Source organism: Enhydra lutris, unplaced genomic scaffold (assembly GCF_002288905.1).
Source record: "Enhydra lutris kenyoni isolate GAN:26980312 unplaced genomic scaffold, ASM228890v2 scaffoldscaffold44, whole genome shotgun sequence".
NCBI lineage: Eukaryota > Metazoa > Chordata > Mammalia > Carnivora > Mustelidae > Enhydra > Enhydra lutris.
Window position 1 is genome coordinate 205,920 of NW_019154128.1, and position 23,128 is coordinate 229,047.

Below are 23,128 nucleotides of genomic sequence, written 5' to 3' on the forward strand. Positions count from 1 at the left end.
GTGAGGAAAGATTAAATATTAAAAGAGATTCGGGCTTTGCAAAAAAGAAATCATATAAATCGTCAATGTTTCTGTGAATCCCCTGGTATTGATTAATGTAGGCTTTCAGAAAAAAAGTTGAAGACCAAAGAAAGAGAGAAAATCTGCAACCCCTTCTGAGCAAGCAGTTCTGTGGGTTCTTTTCTAATCTAGTACTGTTAGAAAACATGAGTGACCTATAGTAACCTTCTGTAAAAGGCCTGTCTGGGCCTTTAGATTACAAACCAATTTCCTCACATGATTTCCAGAGTCAAACAACTACTTAATTAAAACCTGCAGAAGATTCTGGAGGGATTCTCTTTACCACAACGCCCGGTGAGATGGAGAAACATCTGCTTTATTTTCTTAGCATAAATTTGGACTAATATTTAAATCCATCACTACTATTAATTCCTCAATTCAGAAAGTAGAGAATAAAAGCACTTGAAAAAATCTCAGTGACTCTCTGCAGATGGGGAGGTGCTGCAGACCAAACTACCTGAACATGTGAAAGGTCTGAAAACAAAAACCATTCTAAGCATTAGGCAAACTACCTCCTTCTTTCCAAGATTATTGGCTAGAAAAGCCAGGTGACACCTCTTTTAAATTGGTCCCATGTTTGCCATAAAGGGATTTGGCCAGTAACAACATTTGTTGAATCCAGGCTCTGTTCTGGAGCATGGCCAGAACTCTTCTGGAGGTAGAAAAAAGTCTCCAACCTCTATTTCAAGAAACATCATCTCAGGGTGTTGGCAGAAGAACCAGGGAGTCTTACAAGAGCATCAGCTCAACAATGCAATTTCTTAGGCACTTAAAACTGCTTTTTAACAGTTTCAGTGGTTTTTAATGGTTTTCAACAGCTTAGTGGTTTTTTTGGAAAGCCAGTTCTAGTAGCTGAGATCAGGGCCTTATGAATGAGCCATTAAAAGAACCTAAAAGAAAACAATATTGCATTATAGTCACTAATCTTGCTAAGAGACTAGAACTTAATGATTCCAATCACTAAAAAGAGAGGATAATTATGTAATGTGATGGAGGTGCTAATTATTGCTACAATGGCAATCATATTACAATATATAAATGTATCAAATTATCATGTATATGCTTTAAATTTAGACAATGTATTTATCAAATATATTTCAATTAAAAATAAATAAAAACTATTTTAAAAGGATTTTTTAAAGTATTGAATAATGGGACCCCTGTTGCTAGGCTCCATTTGAAAAAAAATTTTTTTATTACTTTGCAAACCTACTCTTTGTATTACTTTGTATTACTGTGTATTACTATATTAGGGAATCAGAAATTGATTTTCTTTCTTTTTTTTTTTTTTAAAGATTTTATTTATTTATTTGACAGAGAGAGAGAGACAGAGATCCCAAGTAGGCAGAGAGGCAGGCGGTGGGTAGGGAAGCAGGCTCCCTGCTAGCAGAGAGCCTGACGTGGGGCTCAATCCCAGGACCCTGAGATCATGACCTGAGCCGAAAGCAGGGGCTTAACCCACTGAGCCACCCAGGTGCCCCAGAAATTGATTTTCTTAACATATGTGTGAAAGCTGAATCAAACTGGATTGCTTTTTAAGCTGGTCAATGGAAAAAGTTCACACAGAAGACCAGCAATTAGATCACTATCATCTTTTTGTAAATGGCTGTTCCAGGCTTCAAAGTCATTTTCAAAAGCCATGTTCAGGACAAATAAGAACAACACACACCAGTCCAAACATGTAACATGCACATCTGGTGGGAAATTTAGAAGTTGGGTTTGCTTTTATGGAACATAAAAATGAAAGTTTCAGGAAAAAAGTTAAATCTGATATGGAAACTACTTTCAGAGAGCAAACCTAGTATTTACCGCAACTTTAAATGAACTTAATTGTTCCAGTGAATGCTAACTTAATTCTTGCATGATAGTTTTGTTCTTTCACCTAATTTTTAATGTAAGTTGCATTAAGAGCACAAAAAATTTCATGTCTTTTGTCCTGATTCCCCAAATGTTAACATTTGCCACATTTGCTTTAACTTTCTCTCTTGCTATTTTTTTTTCCCTTGAGCCATGTGAGAGTAAGTTGTAGACACAATGCTCCTTAGCCCAGATACTTGGTGTGTATTTCCTGGAAAGAAAGACATTATTTTACACAACCATAATGATAAAGTCAGAAAACTAACATCAAAATGTTAATTTTGATGCCAAAATGCCATTATAATCTGCAGACATTATTCAGATTTTGTCAATTATCTTAATAATGTCCTTTACAGCAAAAGACAGTCTGGATCCTGTGTTGCATGTGATTGTCATATTTCTCTAGTCTTTTTTAGCCTGGAACAGTTCCTCTGACTCTTTTTGTCTTTTACGATATTGACATTTTTAAAGACAGCATGTCAATATATTATAGAAAGTCCCTCCATTTGGGTTTGCCAGATGTTTCATAATTATTCCATTCAGGCCATATACCTTTGGTAGAGATTTCATAGAAGTAATTTCATAGAAAAGTAAATATTCTTTCCAGTGCCTCATATCGGGGGCGTATTATGGTAGTACATAATAATTTCTCAACGAAAACTATGTCTTGGCATGCTCTTCTCAGTGGGAAACATATGAGAATTGTAAACCATCTTCAGATTCTTAATAGCCTTAGTATCATTCTGTATTTATTTACAGAATATATTTAGAGCACGTCTTATTCCTTTCTATAATTTAGCACCCAGAAAAGTACATGACATCTAATTGCACTCACTAATACCTACTGAGTGAATTACTTTTCAAGAGGAGAGCATTCACTTCATCTTCACAAACCATCTTTTGTGACATGGCAACCCACTCTGGATCTCCTCAGTCTTGGCTTCTTTCTCAACTTAGACAGAATCACACAGCAGTCCAGTCTGGACACAGCTCCCTCTTAGGATATGACACATGGCTCCCCTCTGAAGCTCAGAGTGGTAAACTGTCACTCGCTTCAGTGCTGAAGAATGTTGGTTCACTAAATAAATACATGTTTAGAATGAATATGCCAGGGACTCCTGGGTGGCTCAGTTGGTTAAGCAGCTGCCTTCGGCTCAGGTCATGATCCCAGCGTCCTGGGATCGAGTCCCACATCAGGCTCCTTGCTCGTCAGGGAACCTGCTTCTCCTTCTGCCTCTGCCTGCCATTCTGTCTGCCTGTGCTCGCTCTCTCTCCCTCTCTCTCTCTGACAAATAAATAAATAAAATCTTAAAAAAAAAAAAAAAAAGAGTGACTATGCCAAGTAATTTTCTCACTTCTGCCAAATACTGAAGTTTCATAAAGTGGATTGAAGAACTAACTCATTAACATTCAAAAACATTTTGCAATTCATAGAAAATATTAGGATCATCAATTTCAGACTTCCCTATAAATTGGTGTTAACACTCAGGATGTAGGTTCTTGTCATAGCCTATGTGTTAAGGATGGCTGACAGATGACTAAATAAACAGGTCAGCAATAGAATATTTAACTGGAAAAAGATGATTATAATTGTTTACCAGGTTTTAATTTCTTCATAGATACTCATTTGTGGTTTGACTTTATAGTATGCACAAATTAGTATTAGAGTGAATATTTATCTTTTTTTGATGCAGATCTAAACTCCTTTTTATGTTCTCTCTTAATTTTTAATATTACAAGTGATTGTTATTGTTGTATTATACAGTCAATAGTCCTTTTTTGACTTGCCGACATATGCACATTAATGTATACATAACCACATATGTCTCAAAATTTCTGTCTGGGATTACTTTGGCATTTTCTCAATATAGTTCTTTAATGAACAACTATGTTAGCAGTGAATTCTTTCAGTTTTTACTATCTGAAAACACCTTTGTTGTGCCTTCAGTCTTGAAAGACCTCTCAGCTTCATCGTCAGTTACAACTGACTTATTTTTGTCAGTGCAGTATAGCCATCATCTCCTTGGCCTTATGGCCCTTACTGCTCTTATTGCTATTAAGAGATTAACTTTCAGCCTACCTGTCCATTTTGGAGAGATAATGTGCCTTTCTCTCTGGCTTACTTTAGTGTTCTTTCTTTGTGCTTGGTGTTCTTCAGTCTAAGTATAACATATGCAGCTGTCAGTTTCTACTCATTTATTCTGGTTGTGATTTGTTGTACTTCCTGATCAATGATTGCCATTATAATGCCAGCTGGTATTTTTCATCAGTCGGGACATCAGAAAATTCCATCACTGTTTCTCTATCTCCTACTGGAATCCTAAATTCATGAATGTTAGGTCTCATCCTACCCTTTATGTGTCTTACCTTATTTTTTACATTAAAAAAAAAAAATCTGTCTCTGAGCTGCATCTAGAAAATTTCTTCAAATGTATCTTCCAGTTGATTTATTTTTCTTCTTCTTCTGAAATGTCTGACCTGGTATAAGGCAGACTGTTCATTAAGTTTGTCCATTTTAAATTTCAATTACTATATATTTTATTTATGAAAGTTTTGTTTAGGAACACCTGGGTGGCTCAGTAGGTTAAGCGTCTGCCTTCAGTTCAGGTGTCATGATCCCAGGGTCCTGGGATTGAGTTCTGCATCGGGCTTCCTGCTTAGCAAGGAGTCTGCTTCTCTTTCTGCCTGCTGCTCCCCCTGCTCATGCTTTCTCTCTCTTTGTCAAATGGATAAATAAAGTTTTTTATTTTACTTTTTTTAAGATTTTATTTACTTGACAGAGAGAGAGAGCACAAGCAGAGGGAACAGCAGGCAGAGGGAAAGGGAGAAGCAAGCTCCCCTGCAGAGTAGAGAGCCCCATGTGGGGCTCAGTCCCTGGACCCTGAGGTCATGACCTGAGCTGAAGGCAAATGTCAACTGAACTGAACCAACTGAACCACCCAGGCACCCTGGATAAATAAAATCGTTTAAAAAATGTTTTGTTTAATTCTTTTTCAAGTAAGTTTATTCAACTTAGAGTTTCTCATTAGTTGCTCACATTTTTGTGATGATTGTTCAGAAAGGAATATGAAGAAATCTATGCCCAGAGAAAGCTCACCACATAGTAAAGAAAATAGTCAGGTAGAAAAACTAAATTACAACATCATAGGGGAAAATGCACAGGGAGCATATAACATATAAATGTAGCCAACTCATCAAAGGGTTCCTGAAGAAAATGACTAACTACAAATTGCAAGTTGAAGTTACCAGTTAATCCATATTTCTCTTGAGCAATAGCATTCATATGATACCAGCTGTTGCATAAACTAGATTTTTAACAGTATTAAATAGTATCAACTCCATGCCACAGGAGAAAACAAATATCAATGGACTTTTTGAAAATCAACCAATCTGTGACAGCCCTGGTATCTCCCACTCCCTAATTTTGAGTCTTACACTCATTCTTTGTGCTAGATATCATCCATTCATCCCCAGATTCATTCTCTCCCTGGGGGACAGATAATCTGGGTTTAACTGCTTCAGTTCCAGTCAACTGCAAGCACAGGAGGAAGGAAGCTGACTCTTTCCTTGCCCTTGGCTGTGGTTCTGCAGTGGCTGTGTCCTTTGGGATAAAAGGACTTGCTAGACAGCGCCTTTCTCCAACTCTCAACAGGCGCTGGTAACATTTCAGGCTTGAGGATTTCCCTGGGTGCCTCAGCCTTCCCTGCTGGTTTCTTACTCCTCCCCATTCTTTTTAAAATTGTTCTGAGAACAAGACACCCCAAGACTTAGATAGCAACAGTAAACGGACAAGATGAGTCCCTTCGTGTCAAGGGAAAAAAACCCGAAAATTATAATCAGGCTGAATGACCATGAGGAACAAAACCAGTCAGCACCAAGATGACAAGCTTGCACAAAATTCATCAAAATTTGCAGAAAGATCCTGCTACATATCTTATCGTACTCTTCAGCAGCGGCTGCCACATCCTGAAACTGCTACCAGAAATGGTGAGCTGCGTCTTGCTGGTCACTCTGCTCCTGAAGTTTGCAGTTGGGCGCCTGAGTCTGACCAGTTTTGGAGCGTACTTTTGGTTTGCAGCAGAGACTATGTCTCCCCAGTTTGTAAACTGCATGGCAATAAAGTTTTTCCTTCCCTCTGACCAAATCTTTTCATTCCAAGAATTTTTGTTAAGAGTTCCTTCATTCAAAAGTCTTTTTTAAAAATTCCAGTGGAACATGCCTTCTATTTCCCATCAGGATCCTGCTTACTACAATTTCCCAAAATGGTTTTCCACAAGTCTCAGAGGGTCCCCTTGGGTTTGATACTTCACTAGAACTAACAGAACTCAGGAAAGCACTATACTTTATAAGTATAGGTTTATTGTAAAGGATACACATAGGGCAGAATCTGGGAGGGTCCAAAATGCATAGTTTCTGTGCCTTCTCCCTGTGGAATCAGGGTGTGTTACTATTGGGGTTTCATTATATGGACATGGTTGATTAAATCATCGACCACATAACCGAACTCAATTTTCAGGCCCATCCCACCTCCGGAAAGGTGTGACTCAAAGTCCCAACCCTCTAATTACATAGTTGGCTTTTGTTTTTTTGACCAGCCAGCCATCCTAAAGCTATCTAGGGACCTATCATGGGTCACCTCATTGGCAAAATGAAAACACCCCTATCATTTAGGAAATTCCAAGACATTTAAGAGACTCCATGACAGGAAGCCAAGACAAAGACCAGAAACATTCTTTATTATACAAAATGATCATGAAATGGCTTAATGGACATGTAGCTTCTCCCAGAGCACAGGATTGTCGAACTTCATATTAGTAGTGAGAAGGGACTTAAGACACAAATCAATATACAACTTAAGTTTGGATGCTATTTGGAACTAGGGTTTCCCAAATTAAGGACTTGGCAAGTTATGACAGATGTTGTCATTAAACCTATGAATTGATATCTATATACTTACCTCACTTTCCAAAAGATTTGGGACCATGAACAAGCCTTCTTTTCAAATATCCTATTGTAAGAAAGTATAACTCAAACCATAGAAAATAGTCTAAGTGGAGGCAACAAATGTGAGCTGAGGGCTCTGTGGGCTTAGATCCACACCCTATCTCAGCCACAATATTACTCTTGCCTTATCTCTGCTGCTCCATGTATAACACCAAGAGCTGGACAAGATGATATCTGCCATTCCACGCCTGCCACAAGTCAACTGCCAGTTCCTACAATGATAGCATCATGTGTATTTAAGTTTCAAATAACTAGCGCTTGTAGACTATTTATGATATATAGTTTTCAAGCTTTTAATCTTAGAAATTTTCTATCATATATGATATTGAGATTTAAAAATCAATTCTCTGGGCACTTGGGTGGCTCAGTGGGTTAAAGCCTCTGCCTTTGGCTCGGGTCCTGATCCTGAGATGGAGCCCTGCTTCAGGCTCTCTGCTCAGCAGGGAGCCTGCTTCCCTTCCTCTCTCTCTGCCTGCCTCTCTGCCTACTTGTGATCTCTGTCAAATAAATAAATTAAAAATCTTTAAAAAAATCAATTCTCAATTTAGTGTGTATACACACACACACACACACACACACACACATATATATATATAAAGTTAATTTTTATATTAAGGTAGAGATTTATCATTTTTCAAGTTTGTAGAAATAAGGCCCAGAAAAATGAAAAATCAATATAATTTATTAAAAAAGATAAAACTACTTTAGGCCAAGTAACATTTGTACTTGCTGGTGGCTATTCAGTGTATTTATCCCATTCCAATGTATTTTACATTTAGCCAGACATTTAACAATTAAATAATTCCCAGATCACTTGTCCAAAAAAAATGAGATTCTTCAAGAAGAAAAGGAATAACAACCAGAACTACTCAAGTACTTTTGTAAGATTAACAAAAGTTGCCATTTGGAAAGGTAGCATGTCATCATATTGATGTAATGCCTTGAAATAAAATGAAATGTGGATAGATTTTAGAAAATATAAAACAAGCAGACAGATTGGGGGAAGAAAAATGCATCCACATAGAAAACATGAGAATGTTAGTAAGCATATAAAGGGGAGGGGCTTACCCTAATAAACTAAATATGGCTATAATGGGAATAACAGGAAATATATTCTTTAAAGGTTCATGATCAGTTGTTTGTAACAGAAATCAGGAAAGGGGTATTACTGCAGTCTCTTAGGTGTCTTGGAACATCTTTGTGTTAGCAAGAAGGTTGTAGGCTGAGCTTCTAAGACCCTCCCAGAATACCACCACAGAAGAGGACCATTGGAGCTGCCACCTCTGTTTCTGTCTGGGAGATGGAGAATCAAGAAGTCACTGTCCCAGATGGACCAGAGTTAAAAAGCTATGATACCCTGCCACCTAGGATCTGCTCACCAAAAGCTGTTTGTTGGGATATTCATAGCACACTCATTATAGCCCTAAAAAGAAACTACTGAATTGACATAAAAGACATAAATTGTGTTATAGTCACACAAGTATACAGTAATGAGAATAAACAACCAGTCTGCAATCAATAACACAACTGAATCTTACAAACCCCATTCAGGAAAAAAGTCAGACACAAGAATATACTATATGATTCCATTTATGTAACATACAAAGTCAAAATTAATCTGTGGAGTATTTCATATACTCCCATAAAAAAATTTTAAGTGCCTGCCTCAACTATGGATCTAGGCCCCACTGTCCTAGCCCCAGTCCACACCAGCAAACTGGATGCCTGTGCACTGCTCTAGACTCAGATGACTCTAAGGACCAAGCTAGGGCTCTACTCCCAGGAAAGATCTCCATCCCCAGCTCGCCTGTGGAATGACAGAGACAGAAGAACCTGCATCTCACCTTGACCTTCCTAATCTGCACAGCAGTAATTTGATGGAAACCAGTCTAAATAAAAGTTCTCAAATTTGAAGGTTTAAGAAGTATAGCTGCAAGTCTGGAATATGCCAGTTTCCAGAGTGAGGCATAGGACAGGGGTTTAGGATGGAATTGTGGAATCAGTGTGCAACTCAGCGTCCTTTTACCATTCACTAGCTGATGTCCTTGATATTTGCCTCTTTAGTTTAATCCTGCCTCATCTGTTAACAGCTTGATGCTGTAGCCTTCTCAGGGACTATATTTTATAATTTAGATTTTATTGTGAATACATTCAGATAAACAGCAAAACAACGAAAAATGGAAAAGTCATGACAGGAGACCAAAGTACGTCTTTTTTTTTTTTTTTTTTTTTTGTACTTTTTCCCCCTTGTGCAATATTTCAAACATATAAAAAATGGTGAACAAATATATAACCATCACCCAGCTGTACCATATTTAAACATCTTGCTATGTTTGATTCTGTTCCTTTTTTTTTTTTTTTTTTAAGATTTTATTTATTCAGGGGCGCCTGGGTGGCTCAGTGGGTTAAGCCGCTGCCTTCGGCTCAGGTCATGATCCCAGGGTCCTGGGATCGAGCCCCGCATCGGGCTCTCTGCCCAGCGGGGAGCCTGCTTCCTCCTCTCTCTCTGCCTGCCTCTCTGCCTGCTTGTGATCTCTCTGTCAAATAAATAAATAAAATCTTAAAAAAAAAAGATTTTATTTATTCATTTGACAGAGAGATCACAAGCAGGCAGAGAGGCAGAGGAGGAAGAGAGGAGGAAGCAGGCTCCCCGCTGGGCAGAGAGCCCGATGCGGGGCTCGATCCCAGGACCCTGGGATCATGACCTGAGCCGAAGGCAGCGGCTTAACCCACTGAGCCACCCAGGCGCCCTGATTCTGCTCTTTTTTTAAAAAGAAACAGAACACCACCAATATAGTTATTTCTCCATTTCATTCTCCTTCCCCTGCGAAGGTAACAACCATACTACATTTGGTATATATCACCCCATGCCTTTTTTTTTTTTTTTTTTTGCTGCATATGTTTGTATCCCCAAATGAAAGAGTATTGTTTTATTTTCAAATCATATAAACTGTATCATACTGTACATTTCAGACTGCAATTGGCTTTCCTTTTTCACTTAACACTACAATTTTGAATTTAATCCATGTTGGTATATATGGCTTTACTTCATTTATTTTTAACTGCTTTATAGTATGTCACCATATGGTAGTACTACAATGTATCTATTCTCCTTGTGTTGGAAATTTGGGTTGTTCCCTTTTTGTTTGTTTGTTTGTTTGTTTGTTTGTTTTAAAGACTTTATTTATTTGAGAGAGAAAGAGAGAGGGATTGAGAGAACGAGTTTGGGGGGCATGGCACCTGGGTGGCTCAGTCATTAAGCATCTGCCTTTGGCTCAGGTCATGATCCTAGGGTCCTGGGATCAAGCCCAGCATCGGGCTCTGCTAGGTGGGAAGCCTGCTTCTCTCTCTCACACTATCCCCTGCTTGTGTTCCCTCTCTCACTGTTTCTCCCTCTGTAAAATAAATAAATAAAATCTTTAAAAAAAGAAGAGAGGTAGAGAGAAAGAGAGAATGAGTAGGCAGAGGGGCAGAGGAGAATCACACTCCTCACAGAGCAGGGAGCCTGATGCAGCACTCCATCCCAGGACCCCAGGATCATGACTTGAGCCAAAGAGAGACCCTTAACCAACTAAGCCACCCAGGGGCCCCCTTTTTGGTTGTTATTAGAAACAATGCTGCAACAAACATGCACTTGTCCTTGCTTGATTTCCCTAGAGCCAAAGCTAGCTAATTCCTGGGATCTTGTTGGGATCTTGTTGAAATGCAATTTCTGATTCAGGAAGTATGGGTGGAGCCTGAGATTCTGGACTTCTAATAAGCTCCAAAGTGATGCTGATGCTTTAGGTATAAAGACTATCCACTGGGGTACCTGGTGGTGCAGTCCATTAAACTTCTAACTCTTAGTATTGACTCTGGTCCTGATCTCAGGATGCTGAGATCAAGCCCTACTCCATGCTTAAGGCTCTCCCTCTGCCCCTCCCTGCACTTGAGCATCTCCCCTTCCCTTTCAAATAAATAGATAAATCTTTAAAGAAAAATAGAGGGTACCTCCTGAGTAGGCTATGGATTGAGAAGTAGAATGGTTGGCTTAAAGATAGGTATCTTCAGGATGCCTGGGTAGCTCAGTTGGTTAAGCCATTGCTTTTGGCTCAGGTCATGATCCCAGGGTCCTGGGATTGAGTCCCACATTGGGCTCCTTGCTCAGTAGGGAGCCTGCTTCTCTGCCTCTGCCTGCTACTCAGCCTGCTTCTGTGCTCTCTTTCTCTCTGACAAGTAAATAAGTAAATAAATCTTAAAAAAAAAAAAAAAAAAGAGTATAGGTATCTTCAACTTCATTCCATTTTTCCAAATTCCTCTCCATAGTGGTTCTACCTTATACCCTTTCTACAAATGACAGTTGCTGTACATTTTTCCTAACTCTTAGTATTATAAGAAAATAAACTTGTTGAGATGATTACATAGTTTTTCTCCATACTGGATTGTGGTATATTATATCAAACAGATTTTCTGATTTTGAAACAGCCTTTCACTTCTGAGGGGAGTAACTTACTTGAATTTGCCAAATTTGATAAGCTATTATTAAGGATTTTTAACTCTAGTTTAATAAATAAAATTGGCCTACAGTTTTGTTTTCATGTACTCTACCAGTCTGATTTTGGTGTCAAGATTACATTAAACTCATAAGGTGAGTGTTTCTTTTTACATTCTCTGAAACAGTGTATGTTAGAAAGTATCTGTGTTATGTTTTGTTTGTTTTGAGAGGTTACAATGTTTCTGGAAAAGAACTACTTTTATTTTATTTTTTTTTAAGATTTTATTTATTTATTTGACAGACAGAGGTAGGCAGAAGGCAGGCAGAGAGGAGGAAGCAAGCTCCCTGCTAAGCAGAAAGCCCGATGCGGGGCTCAATCCCAGGACCCTGGGATCATGACCTGAGCCAAAGGCAGAGGCTTTAACCCACTGAGCCACCCAGGCACCCCAAAAGGAACTACTTTTAATTAACAACTCAATATCTTTAAAAAAAATTTTTTAAGATTTTATTTTTTATTTGATAGATCGAGAGAGCAAAAGCAGGGGGAGCAGCTGAGGGAGAGAGAGAAGCAGGCTCCCTACTGAGCAGGGAGCCCAAAATGGGGCCCAATCCCAGGACCCCGGGATCATAACCTGAGCTGACAGCCGATTCTTAACCAACTGAGCCACCCAGGTGCCCCAACAACTCAATTTCTTGAATGGTTATTTGTTTTCTAAAGATTTTTTTTGGGGGGGGGGTGCCGAGGTGGCTCAGTTGGTTAAGTGTTTGCCTTTGGCACAGGTCATGGTCTCCAGGATCTTGTGATTGAGCCCCAAGTTGGGCTCCCTGCTCAAGGGGGAGCCTGCTTCTGCTTCTCCTTCTTCCTCTGCCCATGCTCACTCTCTTCCAAAATATATAAACAAAATCTTAAAAAAAAGATTCTCTATTTTTAAGTCTTTTTCCCTGAAAACATTATCTATTTAATATTTTTCAAATTGTTACTGTAAAGTTACTATATTGTTTTTGTATTTCTTATCACCATCTTTAAGTTTACTATATTTCTAGTTTGAGTGACCTAATTTCATTCAATAACATGAGTTGATGAAAAATCTGAATTATAAGATAAATGCAATTCATTTCCATTTATAAACTCAAACTAGGCTGACAAAGTTCTGCTTCAACATAGGCCCCAGAATTAATGAATGCCTGCAGCTAGGCTGGGGCATATAAATAAGCATCTATATCACAGATTTTTCGGGTTAAAATGACCTCAAAGTTTATCCTGTCCAACTTCCCACAGTTCAGGAATTCTCTCCTCAATATCCTATACTAATGGTAGTATTCACCTTGAATGAAAGGCACATGGTGGTGGTTTACAGTCTTCACCTACCAATGTTTCCCTTAAATACTCTTTTATTCTGTTCGTTTGCTTACCAAAATATCACTCCATAAAATTGTTACGAACTTAATTTCAGCACAATCTAAATCTGAATAAATTTTCTGTGTACACCCAAGAGTCAGAGATATATGCAAGGAGACACAAGGACACAAGGAGAGAGTGAATTTGAACAGTCAGCATAAGAATTACACATGTCTAGGGGTGCCTGGGTGGCTCAGTGGGTTAAGCCTCTGCCTTCGGCTCAGGTCATGATCTCAGGGTCCTGGGATCGAGCCCCACATCGGGCTCTCTGCTCAGCAGAGAGCCTGCTTCCCCCTCTCTCTCTGTCTGCCTCTCTGCCTACTTGTGATCTCTCTGTCAATTAAATAAAATTAAAAAAAAAAAAAGAATTATACATGTCTAGACTATACTTGTTAATTACCCCCACCCCCACCCGGCCAAACATACACACAGGGAAAGAAAAGAAGAGCAGACCTCAAGTAACATTCCCCAGGCAACTTGCAGATGGTTTCAGAAGGATATCTGAAGGAAAGTCTAGGAGAGTGAAAAAATGTTCATGAAATGTGCAAGGTGGATTGAAATCATATATATCACAGTGAGGTAGAAGGCAGGGAGGGGAGTGGCAGGGGATGAGGCCAGAAAGAAGAAAGTGGACCCCGGGAGATTGTGAAAACCTTGTCAGTCTGAAGCCAGGGAATGGCATAGTCAGATGTTCCTTTGTAAATCTCCCTCTGGAAAGGGTGCCACGGACTGGCAGTGGGCATATGGAGATTGAGCAAGCATCTTAGTGCAGCTTCCTGTGGTACCCAAATTGCAACAAGTCCTACTCTCATCTCTGATGCCTTAGAATTAAGGTGTCCTTAGGTGAGAATCTAAATACTTGCTTTTTTTTTTTTTTTTTTTTTGCTTTTTCAATATCCGTATTAGGTATAACCCAGTAAAAACTGAAAGAATTATTTTAGACCAAGGAGAGGGGATAGCCTAAATTAAAGTCTGATACCCAAAAATATAGAAGGAACCATTAAGCTTTAGTTACACTGGGGAATGTAAATGGGGCGAAATGAGTAGTTTTTACTTCTTCCCCTATCTGATTCTATCCTGTCATTTATTTAAATCCATGAACATACATTACATTTTATATATAAAAATAGCTAATAAAGCAAGGTATTTTTATTCATTTGAAGTACATATGTAGTTAATTGGGTGTCAAAGTTGTAGGAGGTGACTAATTTTTAAGAACAGTTTGCAAACAAGGGACAAATATCCTTAAAGATTCTGTTATTTTTTTTTAAAGATTTTATTTATTTATTTGACAAAGATCACAAGTAGACAGAGAGGAAGACAGAGAGAGAGGAGGAAGCAGGCTCCCCGCTGAGCAGAGAGCCCGATGTGGAGCTCGATCCCAGGACCCAAGATCATGACCTGAGCCGAAGGCAGAGGCTTAAACCACTGAGCTACCCAGGCGCCCCAAGATTCTATTCTTTAAAATATATGAACATCACCCTTTGTGATACAGCAAAGGCAAATTTATATACTATTCCAAAATGAGTTATCAAAATTCAGACTCATTGGGTTAAAAATTGGTAAGTTTATGGCAAGGAAAATGGATAACATATTGCTGGTTTTCTTGCAGGTTGACCTTTAATCTTAAGATTGTGCGGAAGCAGCGAGCCTTCTATTAAAGCTTAGTGCTCAGACAAAGTGGCGAAGAGGCTAGGGAGAGGGGAGGTGAGCCTGAAAAAAAGAAACATAACCATACCCTATACATTTTAGCAACTCTATCATTCTGAGCTAAGAAAATGATCTTTCTCAGCCCAAATGAATTTCATCCTAGGCGAGATAGAAAAAAGCTAAACACCTAAAAATCTAGTTTTAATCTTATTCTTATGCAGCAATATCAGGTACTAAAATCGGTATTTACCTCAATCATCAGTGCTTGCCTGTTGTTTTTGTTTTGTCTCTTGTACAGGGACTGTGAATTTTCTCCATCATTTCTACATCACCTGGTGGTAGCCTTGTAAGCTTATGGCCAGTGACTATAACTTATGTTCCCAGAGAAGTGGCATAGTTTAGTGCTTACCACAAACCCAAGAACCAAGTTGCATGGGGTTAAGGCCGGGTTTTACTACTAACTAGCTTTGTGAACTTGGACAAATAGCCTGTTTCTGCACCTCAATTTCCGATTAATAATATAGACATACTACAGTCTAATGGGAATGAAGCTGGGAGAATTAAACAGCTTATTTTTTATTAAGTGCTTAAAACCTTGCCTGGCATGCATAGTAAGCTTCCTGGAAGTATTAACTGTTTCCATACAGCCAATGAAAACCCTTCGCTGGGTTTAGAATCTCCATAGTGCAACTCAGCAGGCAGCCAGACGACTGAACTGAAGACCACAACCAACACTGCCTCTTGAATACATACTTGTTATGGACTGAATGTCCGTGTCTTCTCCAAATTTGTAAGTTGAAACCTAATCCCCGATGTGGGGGTGTTAGGAGGAAAGGCCTTTGGGAAGTGATTAGGTCATGAAGATGGAGCTCTCATGAATGGGATTAGTGCCCTTGTGAAAGAGACCCCAGCGAGCTGCTTCGCTCTTCTGTCATGTGAGGACACAGGGAATAGGCTACTGTCTATGAAGCAGGAAGCAGATTCTAACCAGACACAGATTCTGCCAGAATCTTGGTCTTGAACTTCCCAGCCTCCCTAACTGTGAAAAATAAATTTCTGTTGTTTATAAGCCACCCAGTCTATGGTATTCTGTTATAGTGGCCCAGATGACTAAGATAAAACTCAAGGATCACATTTACTAATATTGGAAACTTCTCGACAAATCTCAGGAATTCAAAACTTCTGAGACCAATAAGAGTATTCTAATACATGCTTCCTGGTTCATCAGAACAGCATAAATTTGGGTTAAAAAAATTATATTATGCTACTTCACTGGGTAACTTCATTCAAAGTCAGGCCACTTTCAGCTAAAACTTCCGTCAGAATGAATATGGCCTAGAGCAGTGTTTATCAAGACAGAATCAGTCACAAAATTTCTTTAGATCTATTTTAACTTCTCAGGTGCTCCTATAACCTCTGATCAATGATTTCCAAGGGCTGTGTTGTGCCTCCTGAGACAGTCCATGGCATGGTTAAAGTGATTATTAGTAAGTTCTCTAAACTAATCTTCACCTCTCTCTTTTGCTTTTTGGGGTTACACAAAGTAGTCGTTTATATACATGATAATACTTAGAATATTCAAAGTTAGTTAAAGTAGATTTTCCTATGGGGCACCTGGGTGGCTCAGTGGGTTAAAGCCTCTACCTTCGACTCAGGTCATGATCCCAGGGTTCTGGGATAGAGCCAGCTCAGCAGGGAGCCTGCTCCCCGCACCCTCACCTCTGCCTGCCTCTGCCTACTTGTGATCTGTCAAATAAATAAATAAAATCTAAAAAAAAAAAAAAAAAGTAGATTCTCCTAGGGATTATGTACTTGAATCAACTTGTAAGGTAAAACTTTCTTATAATCAAATTTACTCATGAAAATCTTTTAAGTTGCTCTCAAAGTAAAATCCTATTAAAGCAGATTTTACCTCCGGGTTGGAAGATTGTTCTTTGGCTAATCTGTAAATGAGGTGGTTGGCTAGCAGTTAGGAGCCAGATCCTATGAAAAATATATTTGGCATAAATGTGTATCATTGAAATTATCCATATGATGTGACATTATATTTTATAGTGTTTTCCACTAAAAAAAAAAAAAAAACAAACCACACATACCCACTCATTATCTCCAACACACCAGACATTGTGTGAGGGTGGGGACTTGTCCAATATTCCTTACCAATAAATGTGGAAAAAGAGACAATTTTTTAACTGAATGGGGAAGCCACTCCTAAGACAAAACTGAGTTTTAAAGAAAAGATTAAGGAGAAAAAGTATAACATGAAAGTGATATTCTTCAGAGGAAAATAATCAGATATGACACAAACAACTCTACTTCTGAATCTTGAAAAATGAGTCCACAAAATGTCATTTTCCAACTTAACTTCTAATGTTATTCATGAAAGTTTGACTCATCACTGAAGAACAATGGTTTGCAGTAAATTCCCAGAGTATTTATTTTTTAGGATTAACTTCCAGGAAACTCCAAACTGCCATTTATTTAGCAAAATATAGTTTTTCACTAGGACTAAATACAAAGATCCTTCAAGTGGGCCGTTCAATGAATCCTTCTAAGATACATACTTCTCAGGAAAGAAGTCATTCTAGAAACAGAAATTAAACTTAGTCCTTCAGGTATATGGAAAAATATTTTATACGTTGTCATAAAGCAAGAGTGACAATAAAAATCCCCAGCAGCAATGATAATTGGATCTTCCCAGGTGCACAATGGCAGAAAAGTACATCAAGTCTTCCCATATATCCTTTTGCCATCTGAATAGAGGTGAATTTTGTTAAAATAGAGATTAAAGTATTTATTTGGTGAGGAAATGAGCACATTAATGACCAAAGCAAATGGATACTGAAGAAAATTAAAAAAGGCATTCCCATATGTTTAAGATCTGTCTGGGTTGGAAGGGTTCAGGTTAGTTGGTGTGTGAGTGAACTATACTTTTTTTTTTTTTTTTAAATGTGGTGAAGGTACTACCCCTTTTGTCCAAGTTGATTCCTCCAACACTGAAGCCAAACTACAGTTGTTTTGCCCAAAATTGGCAATTTGAAGTGCAGAAAATATTGTAGAAAAGCACTTAATCTTAAAATCTTGCTAGCTGCCATTTACTTCGTAAACCTGAAGAGCCATCAACCTTCATTCCCTTAACAACTTTAAGGGATAGGAAAGGGATCAAATAAATGGAAACTTCAAAAGGCACTGTTAACTATAAAAAACTACACAGGTAAGAAGTATAAAGGGCTACAGTGATTTAGACAATTCAGAGAAAAAATGTAGTGTGAACCTTTTATTTTGACAAAACAAACTTTTACAAATTACACACTCTATAAACTCCCAAAGTTTCACTCATTTAAAAAATAAGAGACAAGGCATCCTGGACTCCCAAGATTTCAGTCATGAATAAAATAGTACCAGATTTTCAAGTTATATAAACTAGCTGCATTTTACACACCATGAAAGTGAAGAGAATTGTGACCAAACATTCACTAGTTTCAAGTGTACCTATAAGAAACACATGGACATACTTGGGTTGTCTATATCACACAGTTTTGTATCAACAAACATCTAAGTAATTGACATACTTATTTCCATTAACGGCAGACAACTCCATAAAATCAAATTACACATATCATTTGCTTTTAATAATCTCAATTTGGAAACTGAAAAAGAAGAGGAATGTAGAGTTTAAGTAGCTGAAAATGCTATACTCATTGCACACAAGCACATCATGACAAGGAATGCTAGAAGTGGTTCCTCTTAGGAATGATTTTTGAAAATTTAAAGTTAGATTTTATTGGAAGTTAAATCTTTAGTGTGAAAAGCAGGTCAAACTGAAATACTGACTCAACTTCTAAAGATCCAGTAAATTATAGATTTTGTGCAATTAGTTACTAATATATACGTTTTGAGATTAATACCGACCTCAATAGAACATTTAGATGGTTCTGAAGTATCTACATTCCATAGCTCATTTTAGCTTTTTATGTCAATGAAATGTAAGATTCCTCGGTGGGAAGTTATATAGCTTGTTCTGCACTAGATACAGGTATATATATATAGAGAGAGAAAGAGAGAGATACGTATAGATATATATAAATAATTCCAAACAAATGACTGCTTTTCATCTTCAAGGAACCTCTAATATACAAAATTACTGTTTTTACCCATATGTATGGTTAAAAGTGCTTCCCAATTGTACATAGCCTACTTCCATAATCTAAAAACCAAAAGCCACACAAATGGGTAATAATTTATGTATTTTATGTGAATATTTCTGATATGTCTTTAAACAAATTCAATTGCTATCTAGAAAGGTGTGACACACATGGTACAAATTTCTAAAAACTGGTAAAGATCTAAGAACTCTCTAACCTTCAGTTCTGTGCCATTTATATACTGGTTCATTCACTCTGCAAGCTGTTAACTCACTCCTTAACCTCTAAGGGCTCCAGGTACTTAGTTTCAGCAGTTCGGAGACCAAAAAGACTAAGGGAGCAGAACTTGTGAGAATTAATCTCCCAGGAAGTTGTTTTGAATCTTGTTACAAATTGATTTAATAAGCTTGTGAGTTAAATTTTATAATAATTATATAGACATTTAACAAATTTGAATGAAATGTGATTAAGAACTACACTAACTCTGTAATCTTAATGAAAGGTATTTTTCCACTTATATACAAAAAGAATTCAATAGCCAGCAGCTTTTAAATAAAGAAATAGTTCCACCTCTTTTCCCTTTTATAAAGTGCTATTTTTAACTGGGTAGATTTACTACACAGCTTTTCTATAATTTCACTGTACGCCTCTAATAAATTCAAGGAAACACTGGAAAATTTAAAGTCTTTAGTATTAGAAACATATGCAAACATTGCTATAAAGCACAGACTATGAGTGTACTTTATTAGTAAAGTGTACCTTACGTGAGAATCATTGATTTAATAATTACTTCACAGAAGCATAGGCTCACTAACATTTATGCCAATTTTTGCTAGTCATCTAAATCAGAAACAGCTTCTGTAGGCAATTCACTTCTAAGTACCACCAAACAGGGTCTTGTCAAATAGAACCAATGGTTTTATGATCCCTAGAATTAAAACTCTGGCAAATTTAGACTTTTAGAGTAACAAAACAAATTAGTGAGAATCAGAACCAAAGGCAATGTTTTACTTAAAAGTACCATAGGTTAAGTGTTCTCTTTAAATAAAATAATTTTTGTATTAATAATGTACCTTAACACTGAGTGCAATGATACTAGAGTTAAGAGGAAACCACACTACAGATTACCTCAAAAATGAATACTGCTTATTTCTTTAGTTCAGTGATTAGAGTTGAAATTGCTTTTTTAAAAAAATAGTTGAGCACTACTTACAATATAAACAGGATACCATTTTTATTCACTAAATAGTATTTTCGCTTTTCAACTTTGACCTGACCTGCAGTAGTATTTTAAAAAGTAAATGCAATTAGTAAAAAACAAAAAACCAAGGCAGTATGTAGTTTTGTTCACTTAAAATTTCATTATAACTTGCACTCCTTGTTGCCCTTGGAAGAGTAACCACTTTTAAAAAACAGAAACATAAAAGTGCAATATTCCTTATTTTGCATGGCATCCAGTAATTGTAAAATCAAAGGAACCCTCAATTATCAATTCTGTACACCCAATTTAAATACATTCCCAGTCCTCAGAAACAGGGACTCCACGTCAGAGGGGTGGCACAGGATAGAGAGGCCTAGGGCAGGTTTGATGAAATCACTTGGAAACCTACTTAACCCAGAATGCTAGGGGAATTCCTTCCAGCCATTGCAACTCCCCAGGTAAGAATGCAGAATTTAGCCTCTTTTCTGGTCTCACTTACTAGCCTACAGTGTGTATTCTATTCCTGAAGACCAATAAACCTAGAATTTTCTAAACGAAATTATTTTTACCCAAATACATTGGATTTCGGCCTCAATTTGAATGAAGATGAGTGACCTTTAAGAGCCCGTTCCTCCTCTTCCTCCTCCCCCTCCTCCAGTGGCTGCTCCGGGTCTCTGAAAGAGGGTGTAGTGTGGATGATCTGGGTCCTGAAGCGGATTTTGTTGAGTCTGGGTTTTATTCGTCCACTAGAGCTGCCGGAGGCCTTGCGACCTGGATCCTTTGCTTTGCCTCCAGCCCATCCCTCAGTCAATTGGTGGTGGTGGTGGTGGTGATGATGATGGTGATGATCCCCTCCATCCTCCAGGACGTGTGAGAGTTTGTAGGTGATGAGGTGTGAAGGGAGCACCTTTGAAAGCCTCCAGCGCCCACCCCCGCTGCCAGTGGCACTCTCTCCATCGTCCTCGTCCAGGGCTCCCACCAGGTTCTTGATTTCCTCCGCGATGCTCTGACTCAGGTACTGACAGGCCTTTTTCCCACTGTAGTCCCTGATGTCCACGTCTGCGTCGTAAGCCCCCACCAGCAACTTCACCACCTCCACGTGCCCGTGCATGGCAGCTAAGTGCAGGGCAGTGTAGCCTCCGCTTGTCCTGGCGTTGATGTTCACTGGCAGCTGGTGTTTGTTAGCGAAGTTGACCAGCATGGCCAGGAGCTCCTGCCTGCCATGCTTGGCGGCCCAGTGCAGGCAGGTGAAGCCGGTGATGAAGTCTCGCTTGGCGAGCAGGCCAGGCTCGCAGGTGAGCAACCCTTCCAGGCTGTCCCACTTGCCGTCTGAGGCTGAGAGCATCCACGCGTGTTCTAGAGGGTCCAGCGTCACCGAACCCCCGCCGCTGCTCTCCTCCTCTGCCGAGGACGAAGCGACCGATGCGCTGTCTGAGTCGCCCCCGCCTTTACCACGTACTCCCCCAGAGGAGCTCCCCGGGCTGCTCCCTCCTGGACAAACGCTCCTCTTCAGCTGCGGGGAGCTGCCCATCACAAGGTCCCGGAGGTTCTGGCGGGTAGACTTTGGGGTAGCCACCCCCCCGGGGGAGCTGCCCGAGTCCATTTCCCCGCAGCCGTGGGGCGGGGGCGCTAGGTCCTCGCTGGGCCCGGGGACTGGTCCCCGGGGGGGAGTCTGCACGTCTCGCCGCGAGTTTTTCCTCCGGGCCCCGCCGTTGAAGGGCGGCCCATTCCGGCTCTCTCCGGCCGGGCTTGGCTGCCCAAGCGCTTCGGCCCGGGGCTCCCCATCGCTCGGCTCGCAACCCGGACTCGGGGACGCCGCCTCTGGGCACAGGCCGCTCTCCCGGGTCTCGACCAGGCCGTCGGGTGCCCCCAGGGAGCAGCTGCTGGATTCGGGTTCTGCAGTCACCGAGATGCTCGGCAGGTCCCGTGGGGACACGGCTTCGGACGACGTGGCCCCCTCCAAGAACCTCTTTTTAAGGTGCACGTACTTAGAGCCGTCGGCAGGGTCGGTGCGCACCGTGGCTACGGCATTGACCAGCTCCTTGAAAAGGGCGCGGGCGCGGGTACGTTGCTCGGGCTCGCCGCCCAGGGCACCCCTGAAGTGCTGCACCAGCTCGGCGTGCGGGGCCCGACCCCCGCGCTCCGAGAGGAAGCGCAGCACGGCTTCGGGGCTGAGCTCCGCCGACCGTTCCATTCTTGGCCGCGCTGCTCGTCCGGCGGCGGGCAGTTTAACCCGGCCCCATTTCGGCCGGCTTCAAAACGCTGGCTTCTAACCGACGTAGAGTCGAATCGTACTGCTCCTCGGGATTCACGCCTGGGCGTCCGTGGCGGGAGACGCCACCACCGCCTTACTGGGGCCGCGCCCCGGGAGAACACGCCCCCGCCGGCCCCGCCCCGCTGGCTTCACTCCGCCCGGAGCCCGCCCACTTCCGGTCCCCGCGGTGGCCGCTAGTTCGGCTCCGGCCCGCCGCCGGCGGGCACGCCCCCTCCCCGCCTCATGGCCCTCCCACTTCCGGCCTTCGCACGGGCCAGCAATCACTGCACGTACCCGCGGCTCTCCGCTGGCGGAGGAGATTTGTTTCCTCACATCTTCTCCCGAACCTCCTCCAGTCACCCTCCCCCTGCATGGATATGTCGTTCTCTGAGACGTCGAGGGGCACTCTTCTGAGAAACTCGCTTCGCGCGCGCCCGCGCGCGGAACGATTTTGTGCGGCTAATGGCGCGCGCTCTGCCTCGTGCGGCCTCCGCCCTCCCGCTCCGCGCCTTCGCGTCACTGAGGCCACTTGGCTTGGCTCCTCCCCTTTTCCTGGACGCACCCCCCCATAATACCGCCCCCTCCCCCAGCGGAGGCTGGCCCCGCCCGTTATACCCGCCTCCAGCCTGTGCCCCGCGCGTTCCACTCTTCCCGGCCCCACTTTGCTCGGTTCGTGTTCTGGACCCTCTGATCAGGGGCCGGGGCTGAGACCCCCTGCTTCCCTGGGACCCCCCGCCTTCGTTCAGCTCTCGCTCGGGACCATGACCTCTGAGGTGGCGCGGCACCTGGTGAGTCTCGGTCGACCCCTCACGCCCCCTCTGCTGCCCAGCACTGCCTGCTTCCCCAGGGCCCGACTCCCAGGACCCCCGCCCCGCGTTTCCCGGGGTCACAGCGTAATTTCCTCAGCGCGGGGCTCGGAGCTCGCAGCTCGCAGCTCGCAGCCCAGTCCCGGCCGCGGCCAGTCCAGGCGGGGATTGTGAGCCCCGCCCCTCCTCAGCCGCTACTGCCCACTCTCCTGGTCCTCCCCGGGCTCCCGCGGCTGGCTGGTCCGACGCGGCTGGGGAGGAGGGGTTCTCTTTCTCCT

At 41.2% G+C, this 23,128-nt stretch overlaps 2 protein-coding genes across 3 annotated transcripts in view; one reads left to right on the top strand and one right to left on the bottom strand.

The window, feature by feature from the left end:
* Positions 1 to 17,717: 17,717 nt before the first annotated feature.
* On the bottom strand, positions 17,718 to 22,050 carry LOC111155875 (sosondowah ankyrin repeat domain family member C). The gene has a single exon (XM_022516320.1). It carries the CDS (start codon positions 21,982 to 21,984, stop codon positions 20,356 to 20,358), a length of 1,629 nt encoding a protein of 542 aa, XP_022372028.1. The 5' UTR covers positions 21,985 to 22,050; the 3' UTR covers positions 17,718 to 20,355.
* A 596-nt stretch (positions 22,051 to 22,646) lies between these two features.
* Positions 22,647 to 23,128, top strand: part of LOC111155895 (septin 10) — a 69,875-nt gene continuing 69,393 nt past the window's right edge. Inside the window, exon 1 of one of the 2 annotated variants that reach the window (XM_022516354.1) lies at positions 22,647 to 22,832. In XM_022516354.1, coding sequence (XP_022372062.1) covers positions 22,806 to 22,832 — 27 coding nt within the window. In that variant the 5' untranslated portion in view covers positions 22,647 to 22,805. The remainder of the gene's footprint in view (positions 22,833 to 23,128) is intronic. The other variant, XM_022516353.1, reaches the window with a different exon arrangement.

What these genes read in the sequence shown, in the direction of transcription:
- LOC111155875 (XM_022516320.1), bottom strand. Translation starts at nt 21,984, where the DNA reads ATGGAACGGTCGGCGGAGCTCAGCCCCGAAGCCGTGCTGCGCTTCCTC.